Source organism: Leucoraja erinacea, chromosome 23 (genome assembly GCF_028641065.1).
Source record: "Leucoraja erinacea ecotype New England chromosome 23, Leri_hhj_1, whole genome shotgun sequence".
NCBI lineage: Eukaryota > Metazoa > Chordata > Chondrichthyes > Rajiformes > Rajidae > Leucoraja > Leucoraja erinaceus.
In genome coordinates, this window is record NC_073399.1 from 21,578,428 (window position 1) to 21,590,663 (window position 12,236).

The 12,236-nt window shown below is 42.3% G+C and overlaps 1 protein-coding gene across 1 annotated transcript in view; it reads right to left on the reverse strand.

The window, feature by feature from the left end:
- dhrs7cb (dehydrogenase/reductase (SDR family) member 7Cb) overlaps window positions 1-12,236 on the reverse strand; it is a 39,228-nt gene that overhangs the window by 9,091 nt on the left and 17,901 nt on the right. Inside the window, exons 3-4 of the mRNA XM_055654075.1 lie at window positions 5,357-5,469; window positions 2,699-2,909 (exon numbers count right to left, since the gene is read on the reverse strand). Of these exons, the coding sequence (XP_055510050.1) occupies window positions 2,699-2,909; window positions 5,357-5,469 (324 nt within the window). The remainder of the gene's footprint in view (window positions 1-2,698; window positions 2,910-5,356; window positions 5,470-12,236) is intronic.

Consider the following 12,236-nt stretch of genomic DNA (forward strand, 5'->3'; position numbering starts at 1 on the left):
GTCCGCCCTTCGAACGTGGCGCCAGAGGGTTTTCGACGTGATCCACGGGCTGGCTCACCCATCCATCCGGGCGACAACGGCACTTGTGGTTGCTCAGTCCATGTGGCACGGTCTGCGCAAGCAGGTTGGCCAATGGGCCCGCACCTGCATTCTGTGCCAGACGGCAAAAATTCAGCGCCACGTCCGGACCCCCCTCCAGGAGTTCAGTCTATCACACCGGCGGTTCGATCACCCCCACGTGGACATTGTGGGGCCTCTCCCGTCGTCCCGGGGCATCGCCCACCTCCTCAATTGTGGACCACTTCACACGGTTGCCGGAGGCCATATCGCTGGCCAATACTTCGACAGCTACGTGCGCTCGTGCGCTGGATTGCTCGCTATGGGTCCGGTGGACATCTCCTCAGACCGGGTGCCACAGTTCACCTCTGAGCTGGGCATCGGAACTGCACATAAGGAGAACTTGGCCTTATCCCCAGAGGAGCTCGTTTATGGGTCGCCACTCACGGTGCCCGGGGAGTTCCTACCGTCAGCGCCGGGGCAGCAGGGAACGCCCTCATCCACCCTACAGCGCCTTCACGAGCGTGTTGGCAGGCTTGCACCCGTGCCAACGTCCCGCCATGGGACATTCCGCCCGCATGTGCCATCAGCCCTCCGGGACTGTCCTATGTTTTCCTGTGCCATGACGCCCACCGGACGCCACTCCAGAGGCCGTATGAGGGCCCATTCTGCGTGCTGGAGCACGGACAGGCCACCTTTGTGTTTGACATGGGGGTGCCGGCCGGATGCCGTGTCGATTGACCGGTTAAAGGCGGCACATTTGGACATTGACCAGCCGGTGCTGGTTGCCCAGCCTCGGCCATGAGGTCACCCCTCTTCGCGGCTCCCTCCACCTGTGCCTCCGCTGGCCCCTCTGTCGGCCGACTTCCGTAAGCGGTCCGGCCGGGTTGTACCCCGTCGGTGCGTTTCGTGCCTCCTGTTCTGGGGGGGTGGGGGGGGGGGGGGGGTTCTGTTGCGGCTCCCAAGGTTTGGGCCATTCCACTGTCGAACCCCTCGGCACGAGAATGGACTAGTCCGGGGATGGGAATAAAGGGCAGGGGTTTAGGCGCAATCTTTCTCTTGCAGACCCTACTGAACAAGAGAACCACACCTAATAAAAGTCCTCCCGAAATACCTGACTCCTCGCCTTCATGTTGGGCATATCACCACGCTACACTGTGAATAATTCTCATTTCATACTCAAGATATCAATCGGAGTAATTAATTTCATATTTTCTACATCCTGGGTATAGCAATGTTACAACATTTTGAGATTTAAAAAATCAAGTCTGCAATTTATCCCATCAGATAAAGCATAACAATAAGTTTAATTTGACACCAAATTCACTTTCATATCTCAAGTATTAAAAACGTTATGACCATTTTCATACTCGGAAATTAGCATCTTGTTCCCTATTGATTTTCAATGGACATTACAAAAAAGCTGTGATCTTGGATAGTCAAACGCCCATTTCTTAAGGAAAGATTAACATTTTTAAATAGCCTAAGTGTCCAAAGATTATTCACAAATAATTCACAATATAACATGATTTTTATATCTAATTTACATTAATTTATAGCCAAATGGAAGGAATTTAGTGTTCAATTGCTGTAAATAAATGCCCATTTAAATCGGCTTTCTAGTGGGTTCATGTGGAACGCGCTGGTTTAGAACGTTGACATAGCGCTGGATTAGTGCCTTCAAATGCCGAGAAAAATACTGCGGGATATAAAAAGCCCAAAATGAACTATTCGTTATAGATAACTTGATATTCAGAGTTATATATATGCCCCATTTAATGTAAAAATAAGGTACATACCTTTAATTGTTTGCTTTATAAAACCCTGGGGCTGCGAGAGGTTGCGAAATCAGAGAGTAATTTTAAAACTATTAGAACTATATTATCGAGGCCTATAAAACTAATAATACCTTTTGCGACCGGGTCTTGCAACGATTTTTCGTTAATGATTTACTAGGCTGAACATGTGCGATTAGTACAGCCTAGTAAAAATCGCGTTTTAAACCAGCCCCCTCCAAACAGCGCCAAAATCGCCGACATGGCTGAGGGCAGATTCCCAATGACGATTCAGGTAGGTTTTGTAACATACCTACTGGGTAATCAATACCATCTCACATATGCATTATCTGTTCTGTCCAGTACCCTGTGTATTTATTCAACAGCCTGTAGTCATGAATGTTGTATTGATTACTATTTTCAGGGTTTAAACCAAGTTGATTACATTTCTAACTGCTGAAAAGCAGTTGGGAACTTCATTTCCAACTCATTTGGCATTCAGGTAAATACACCTTTAAACTAAACTACATCTCTAAACTAAAATAAACTAAACGTTCACTTCCAGCCCCGAGACAGCCTGTTTCTAGGAACTTAATTACTATGTACAAGCCCATTTGTTGACCAAAAGCTTCCCTGGTTGGAGTTATTTCATTTCCAGTTTTATCTCTGCCCTCCACCTTCCCCGTTCATTTAATTATCTGCCCCAATATTCCATGCATGTCTCCGGGTTCCATATGTTTATTTTAAATTCAATTTGATACTTGAGGAAATTGTGGATTTGATAGCACAATTAAATATTATTTTCACCATGTAAGAAAATGGTGTTTTATCATCTCACTGGCACTAAGGTTAATGCAACAGGATACCTTTGGTTAGAGAAATGGGTCCAAAATAATTAGCATCCATTATCTTCTTGTCCAATTCCAAAGGGACATTGAGGGCACCTCCTTTAACTTTCAGACTGCTGTTGTTAATGAGCACATCCACACACCCAAATGATTCAAGGATTTCCTTGGCTTTCTCGGGGATGCTCTCTGTGTCACTTAGATCCAAAAGCACTATCTTTGGACTGAATGTCTACAAAACAAAAAATCACCAATTAGTTATTTTTGCATTGCAGCAGCATCGAAGATCCCAATAAAGAGTTTCTACACTTTGATAAAAATTGATTAAATGAAAAAAATATCACGAAATACAAAACAAGTAAATTTACTTTTATTCCATATAAAAATCTTGTCGCATACGAGTGCAGCTGACCCCCATGTTAGTGCAGTTACATTTGGTAAATATATTTTTACTGACATATTTTAAATAATTATTTTCTCCTCCGGCTTTATTTGCAGGCAGGCAGAGATGCTGATCAGGGAATCTGTCACTTTCCACAAATTGGCGATACAGTGTAATAAATACATGTTAAAATTGCACGTGAAATTCTATCACCATGAAATTCCCCTCAGCACATAACATCTAAGCGAGGACATCTTTTTTTTTCCATGACTGCTGGTCAAAATCCAAGAAATTGCTAACTAACAGTACACTAGGATTACAATTGCCATGCAGACTGCACAGATTCACGAAGAATGCTCTTAGTCGATGCACTTCAAGTAAGTAGTAAATATAACCATATAACCATATAACAATTACAGCACGGAAACAGGCCATCTCGACCCTTCTAGTCCATGCCAAACACATAATCTCCCCTAGTCCCATATACCTGCGCTCAGACCATAACCCTCCATTCCCTTCCCATCCATATAACTATCCAATTTATTTTTAAATGACAAAAACGAACCTGCCTCCACCACCTTCACTGAAAGCTCATTCCACACAGCTACCACTCTCTGAGTAAAGAAGTTCCCCCTCATGTTACCCCTAAACTTCAGTCCCTTAATTCTCAAGTCATGTCCCCTTGTTTGAATCTTCCCTACTCTCAGTGGGAAAAGCTTATCCACGTCAACTCTGTCTATCCCTCTCATCATTTTAAAAACCTCTATCAAGTCCCCCCTTAACCTTCTGCGCTCCAAAGAATAAAGCCCTAACTTGTTCAATCTTTCTCTGTAACTTAGTTGCTGAAACCCAGGCAACATTCTAGTAAATCTCCTCTGTACTCTCTCTATTTTGTTGACATCCTTCCTATAATTAGGCGACCAAAATTGTACACCATACTCCAGAATTTGCCTCACCAATGCCTTGTACAATTTTAACATTACATCCCAACTTCTATACTCAATGCTCTGATTTATAAAGGACAGCACACCAAAAGCTTTCTTTACCACCCTATCTACATGAGATTCCACTTTCAGGGAACTGTGCACAGTTATTCCCAGATCCCTCTGTTCACCTACATTCTTCAATTCCCTACCATTTACCATGTACGTCCTATTTTGATTTGTCCTGCCAAGATGTAGCACCTCACACTTATCAGCATTAAACTCCATCTGCCATCTTTCAGCCCACTCTTCCAACTGGCATAAATCTCTCTGTAGACTTTGAAACTCTACTTCATTACCCGCAACCCCACCTATCTTAGTGTCATCTGCATACTTACTAATCCAATTTACCACACCATCATCCAGATCATTGATGTACATGACAAACAACAGTGGACCCAACACAGATCCCTGTGGCACCCCACTCGTCACTGGCCTCCAACCTGACAAACAACCATCCACCATTACTCTCTGGCTTCTCCCATTCAGCCACTGTTGAATCCATCTTGCTACTCCACCATTAATACCCAACCATTGAACCTTCTTAACCAACCTTCCATGAGGAACCTTGTCAAAGGCCTTACTGAAGTCCATATACACAACATCCACTGCTTTACCCTCATCAATTTCCCGAGAAACATCTTCAAAAAATTCAAGAAGATTAGTCAAACATGGCCTTCCAGGCACAAATCCATGTTGACTGTTCCTAATCAGACCCTGTTTATCCAGATGCTTATATATATTATCTTTAAGTATTCTTTCCATTAATTTGCCCACCACTGACGTCAAACTAACAGGTCTATAATTGCTAAGTTTACTCTTAGACCCCTTTTTAAACAATCGAACAACATGCGCAGTATGCCAATCCTCCGGCACTATTCCCGTTTCTAATGACATTTGAAATATTTCTGCCATAGCCCCTGCTATTTCTGGCATGCTGGCATTCTCTAAATATTTCTTTAAAGTAGTTTCTCACCTGTGTATAAATAGTACCCAGAAATGTGGTACAAGTTTGTTACATCAGCATAGTTTCCTTGAATTTTATACCCTGCAAATATCTGGCTCTATATACTGCATTCTTCACAACATATTGATATGTATTTATTTTGTTCCCTTTTTATCTGTGATAGTGTCCTGCTAATCAGTTTTGCCTTTCACCTCGGTTTTTTTCTTTTTAAATAAATTTGAAATGACAGCGCGCCACGTTTGTATCTAAATATAACCTAGTTTCTTGTAGTTCCACCAGCACTTTGCGTTTTGCTGTTTGAAATCAATGCTGTAATTGTCAGGAAGACAGATGTGGACAATACTCACCTGGCTCGGGTCTGCAACATCAAGTAGGGCCTCTTGCAGGGCTTCTAACTTATCCCAGTCGTTGCCACACAAGACCACACGGCCTCCTCCACTGTGAAATACTCTGGAGCATTCTGTTGAGTGTTAAAAAGCAAAGGACTGATACAAAGTAAAAATGGACTTAAAACACAGTTCATTTTTATTTTAATCCAATGTAAATGTTGGTTTCTAACTTTGGAGGCTCAGACAACCTGAAACATTTGTATACGTTGGGTATGCAAGCAGATAATGTCACTGTGCCTAGTCACATGTGACAATAAAGTATTCCATTCCATTCCATTAATTGTTTCTCTTCCAAAGATGCCGTCTGAGCTGCTGTGTATTTTCAGTGTTGTTTGTTTTAGTTGAATCCTTGTTGGTACCTTTTCTGTACCTGGATAACAGTAGGTCAAATCCTATGACATCAGCCTTGTCTCATTATTAGCAGACTCATCTTTAAATCAAAGGTTATAGGTTCAAGTCCCACGATAGAGATTTCCATGAAGCTGTAAAGAGTCTACGTGACAAAATAGCTCATTTGGCTGATATTTGGCTTCTCTGATATTTGCTGCTATTAATGCTCCACAAAAGCTTCTTCATCTATCCATAACTATATCTTTTTTTCCTTTCTTTTTCATACACCTACCCAGCTTCCACTTAAATACATCAACATTATTCATTTTTACTCTACCTAATAATCTTTTATTTTAATCAACATTTGAATCAAAACATTTCCTCCAAATTTATTGATGGTTAATTTATGTGTGTTTATTATTTTGCCTTCTTCAAAGGCAGAAACATTTCATTTATACCTACACTATCGAACACTTCACTGGTTTTATATGCTTGTATCAGGTCACCCCTGAACCTCCCTGTTAACCTCCCTGTTAAAAAAACCTGCTGAAATTCCTTTCATGACTATTTTACACCGCCTAAATCTTTTTTTTTTCACAATTCCCATTGTCTCTATGTCCAGAACTCCAAACTAGTATATTTATGTACACAATCTCTACATTGAAGGACTGGTGAACCTGCTATCTTTCGAGTGAGATCCTTCAAGGCCTTTCTGCAAGTGAACTTACAAGAGTTTTCAGCACAATTTCTCACTCTGGAAACTTACACATTTTTATTACTTTCCTTCAAACATCTGTCTACTCCCTCGATTTGTGAACCATTGGTTCAATCATTAAAATTACTTGCAAATTGTTTGTCACTAGTATGTGTAGGATAGTGTTAATGTGTGGGAATCGTTGGTCTGCGTGGACCCGGTGGGCCAAAGGGCCTGTTTCTCTAAACTAAACTAATTATGTTTCTTCACTATTTGCTTGTAGACATGCTTACTGTTTACTCAACCTTTTGATGTACCTCATCAATTTAGGTCCCAACGTTAGATACATAAAAGCAAACAATAATGTAGGACTAGGGCATCCTTTATTCACAAAACATCACACGTTGATTGCCATGAGCAGGAAAAGAGGACTGTGTATCCAAATATAGGCTTTACAACTGTCCAACAGGCTGTTTGATCAACCCTATATATAGTTTTAAACCATTTATGCTGATGAAAAACTGCCTGGCTGACACAGATATCAACTGTCAGTGACTTTGATCATATCACTTCCAAGGGTGTTCTCGTGCTTTTTTAATACGTAGTCGTATGAGTAACAGGCATTAACTAAATTGGCAAATCTGGGAGAGAATTCTGTCTTTATCCAAAGGATTAAATACATGCAATACTGTCATCCATTCTCAATATTCAGTTCCACTGAGTTCAATGAGGTTGCAAGTGAGAAGGTGAGTAAAACCACCATGTGACGTTCCCAAAGTGTTTAGTGCCAATGACCAAAAATAATTTCACCCCCCACGAGTTCAAGTTTTTTTTTTAAACTACTGTATGGCATTAGTTCAAACCTTGGCACCATCATAATGAACAATTTTGGCGTTCAATCTTGGTATTCAAACTTGTGAATCCTGGAGCTATAATCAGGCATTTAAGATGATCTGTATGAAAGATTAAAGATTTTATAGAAACATATAAAATTCTTAAGGGATTGGACAGGCTAAATGCAGCAGAAATGTTCTCGATGTTGGGGGAGTCCAGAACCAAGGGTCACAGTTCAAGAATAAGGGTGAGGCCATTTAGGACTGAGATGAGGAAATACTTTTTCACCCAGAGAGTTGTGATTCTGAGGAATTCTCTGCCACAGAGGCCAATTCGCTGGATGTTTTCAAGAGAGAGTTAGATGTAGCTCTTAAGGCTAAAGGAATCAAGGGATATGGGGAGAAAGCAGGGACGGGCTACTGATTTTGGATGATCAACCATGATCATATTGAATGACGGTGCTAGCTCAAAGGGCCAAATGGCCTACTCCTGCATTTATTTTCTATGTTTCTATGTTTTTATGAAGAGGTTCAAGGTAAAAACCACACAAAACAAAATTGGTCTGCCAAATCTACAGACCCTGGAATGTTTAAGATAAGGGAAAATTAGCAAGCATATATCAGATACTAAGAACTTAATAAACTGGCAAGCCTGAAGGTATATTACGGGTACGGTTTTGAATATATTTTTACTCATAGGATGCACAAAATAAGGGGCCGATGTTGATATTGTAATTAAGGACATTGAGTGTGAAATGTTCATTAGAGTAACTTTAGTAAAAAAGGATGCATTAAGGGCTTTGAAATCTTTGAATATTGATAATTTGCCAGGCCCAGAATAAATAATTCTCAGGCTGTTAAGAGAAGCAAAGGAAGAAAATTAAAGAGGCTCTGACTACAATTTTTCAATCATCTCTAGCTATTTCATAGGAAGTGATTTCATAGGTACAGAGGTCTGATAATGTAAAACCATTGTATGAAAAGGCATTGTATGAAAAGTGTGAGCCTGCCTATGAAAAGGGAGGCAGGCTCACACCAAATAATTAGAGGCCAATTTGTTTTACTTTGATGGAGTACAAATTATTGAAATCCACTCAAGCGAACACTTAAAAAACTTGATTTTTTTAAAGGCATAAGGTAATCAGAGACAATTGAGATGGATTTGCTCAGAGAATACCTGTACTTTGTCTGACCAATAAGTGAATTTAAAACAACTGGAATGGTCCTGCAAAATTATTGTATAAATAAAATGATAAAAGCAGAAAATTATGGAAATATTCTTATTGTAAAGAATAATCAATTTAATCTACAGGCCGATTTAGTCAAAAATTTAACTCTATTTCTCTCTCCACAGTTATTTCCTGTTCTGTTGCACACCCCCCGTGTTTTCTGACTTTATTTCAGATTTCCCTCATCTACCGTTTCGAAATATTTAATGCCACTACAGTCCCTACTTTAATAGTCCCTACTGCCCATTATGGCCATAATGGGCAGTAGGGACTATCTATTAATGACATGGCATTTGGCCGCAATCTGTGCTCACAAGGGCTATCTGCATTTACCGAATGGCCTGATATCCAATATAGTCGGGGAAAATAGACTACTGGTGGGCTTAACTCACTAATTGCGCTGCAGAACTCAACAGAGCAGGTCATAACATGCATGGTGTTTTATTGTCCATTGCACAAATTCGCCAACACGTGTTCAACCCTCGTCTCCAAATTTAAAACTAACCACTGAAAAGGTGGAGCAAAGGAATTAGAAGAAAGGAGGGGTCTCTCTGGGTTGTCCACAACCACCAAATCCAAACAGCAGGTAAATGCCCATCTTTGGAAGCCAGTTGAATTGGTGGCATGGACTGACATACAAATGAAGGAATAAAGTCTGAGAGAGAGAGAGAGATGGACAGGGAGGATTAATCAAATGAATAGGTTTACCAACATCCTATCTTGGATTCTCCTCGACAAAACTTTAAAGGGAAATTAGCTGTCCAGTACAATTAAAATATGGAATGCCATTTTTCTATTCAATTTTTCTGAACTGCACATATCAAGTCCTGGGATGGTCTCAAACAGAATGATTCCAGGACAACATGGCATAGAAATTCATTTGTACAAATCCAAAACAATTTTCCAACCAACACAAAATTGGTTTAATGACTAACTTTCTGAATATCTTACATCCATCAAGAAATGTATCCCCTATTTTTTTGCTGAACATTTTATTTGCCTTCATATCTTTATTCAAACATAAAATCCCAAATTAAAGTCAGTGTTTAAGCAACCCAAAAGTTTATCTGCAGTAAGCTTTACAAACTCCTACATCTGAAACTAAACTGTTCCTATATGCTCGCAGAGAAGACAGGATTTGCTCATTCTGTTGCCGTTGCATCAGATTCTTGATTAGTACGGGTGTCAGAGGTTATGAGAAGACATTAGAATGGGGTTAGGAGGGAGAGGCAGATCAATCATGATTGAGTTGGGGAGTAGACTTTATGGGCCGAATGGCCTAATTCTACACCTATCACTTATGATCTTATGAACACATTCTTTGTCCTTGAGATTTGTGCCTTCTTCAACCACAAATGCAACTTTACACCTTGATTGTTCTGCCCTGGAAATCAGAGTCCATCACTTAATGTTCACAACCTAGGGATAGTCCCAGCATACCATGGCGTTCTCCGCCACATCTCATAAAATACTATTGACTGCTACATTAGGGCAGCCACTCAAATTCCAGTTAATTTGTCCCACGTGTCACATAGGCCTTTTTTGCAATCAAGATTCATAGAACATAGAACGGTACAGCACATGAGCAGGCCCTTCAGCCCACAATGTATATGCCAAACATGATGTTAAGACCGTGACACAACCCACATCCCTCCATTGCCTGCATATCCACATACAAAAGTCTTTTAGATGCCACTAACGTATCTGTTTAAACCACTACCCCTCCAGCGCGTTCAAGGCACTCACCACCCTTTGTATTAAAAATTTGCCCTGCACATCTCCTTTAAACTTTGCACCTCTCACCATAATGTTATGCCCTCTAGTATTTGATTTTTTTCATCCTGGGAAAAAGATTCTGACTCTCTACCGTGTCTATGCCTCTCATAATTTTATGTACTTCTATCAGATTCCCCCGCAGCCTCTGATATTCCAGAGAAAACAATTCAAGTCTGTCTAACCTCTAGCTGAAGCTAATACCCCTAATCCAAGCATCATTCTGTAAACTGCATCCTTTCCAAAGATTCCCCATCCTTCCTGTAATGGGGCGACAAGAAGTGCATGCAATATTCCAAATGTGGTCAAACATCCTAAAAGTCCTATAAAAAAAATCAACATAACTTCCTTACTCAATGGCCTGACATACGAAAGTTAGCGTGATAAGAAATGGCTTTCTTTACCACTCGGTGTAATTGTGTTGCCATTTTCAGACCATTATGGACTTGAACCCAAGATCATGTACTTCAATGCTCCTGAGGGTCAGGCCATGAATTGTACACTAGACTAAGTGGGACCCGTTGGGTTCTCCTAGCATCTCATGGGAGGGCTGGTCCCCCAACACAATGTTCCACCTCTCCACCAATTCCAATATTGGTGGCCAGTGGAGGGGAGGGAGGGGGTGGGCTTTCTGGAGCGCTAGTATTGGTGTTGTGGGCTGAAGGGACTGGTTTCCAGAGGGCTAGTATGGACATTGTGGGCCGAATGGATTCTTGGGCTGGCGGCTCATCACTCAAGCCTGTTATGCTGGAAGCTCACTCACTCACGACTGGTGGGCTGGCAAGGCCAGCAAATTCAAGTGCAGTTTCATACCACTTCAAGCAGGGTGCAAGGCCACTAAAGACAGCAAGTCATGACCTCTCCCTCCTCCATCTTGCAGAGACTGACCCACGCCCACACTTCTGGGTTTTATAGTCCCTCCCTTCCTCCCACCAGAAGGGGTGTGGCCTTCATGGCATGATTGACTGGAGAGAGAATCTCAACATTTTTTAAACACTAATAACTCTTTTATTTTTCATCGATGGGAAAAATCCTTGGCACCTGATGAGGGGGACTCTGAGTAAGATGGCCTAAAATCACAGCCGTATGTGGTAGCGTTTATTCTAAAATCAATATAAAGCACAAACAGGAAGTGGTCAAGATTAGACTTTTAGTTATATAGAAGGCAAAGCAACTTGAATTAGGTAAAGCAACTTTAATTAGGCAAGGCAACTTTAATTAGGCAAGGCAACTTTAATTAGGCAAGGCAACTTTAATTAGGCAAGGCAACTTTAATTTTACTTCGGAGTCACGTGAGTGACTACGTGAAGAACCCACCCAGCGCGTAGGCGCGGCATTACGTCAGCAGTGCAACAGCGGCAGCAGCTGGAGCCAGGTTCTCCAGCTGCAGCATAAAGACGAGACCTCAGGTAAGTGTCTTTTTTGTTACAGAGTCGCGCTAGAGAGAATAATGGCCTCTCGCAAGCGACCAGCCAGGAGGACTGCCTGCCCTACTCCACCCGAGGACGGGTCCATAGCGGGACGGCAGCCTCTCGCAGCGGAGGAGCTTTTTCAACGCTCCCGCTCACCCGACACCGAGCCGCCCCCAGTGCTGCAGATCTCAACGCCCCGCACAGGGAGGAAGGCGACACAGAAAACCGACCGGCCGGTGTCCTCCGATGATTCGGAGGAACGGGAACACTCTCCCCCACCGAAAAGGGGAGACGCTCGGATAAGCTGCATGAGGCAGCTCCTCGAGCGTATGATCAATGAGGAGATGCGGCATCTCCCAGGAGGACGGGCTTTGGCCTCCTCCTCTCCACACCCTTCTGTACCCTCTATATTCGAGGGCAGTAAGGGAGGCCAGGACTGGGCTGGCCTATCCCAAGGGCAGGCGGAGGATATCGTCAGCATGCCAGGCGGGCCGGAAGAAGAGCTACTGGGTGTAGTGGGCCGATATGCGGCACCACCAACAACTGGGATGGTGTTGCCACCCAGAA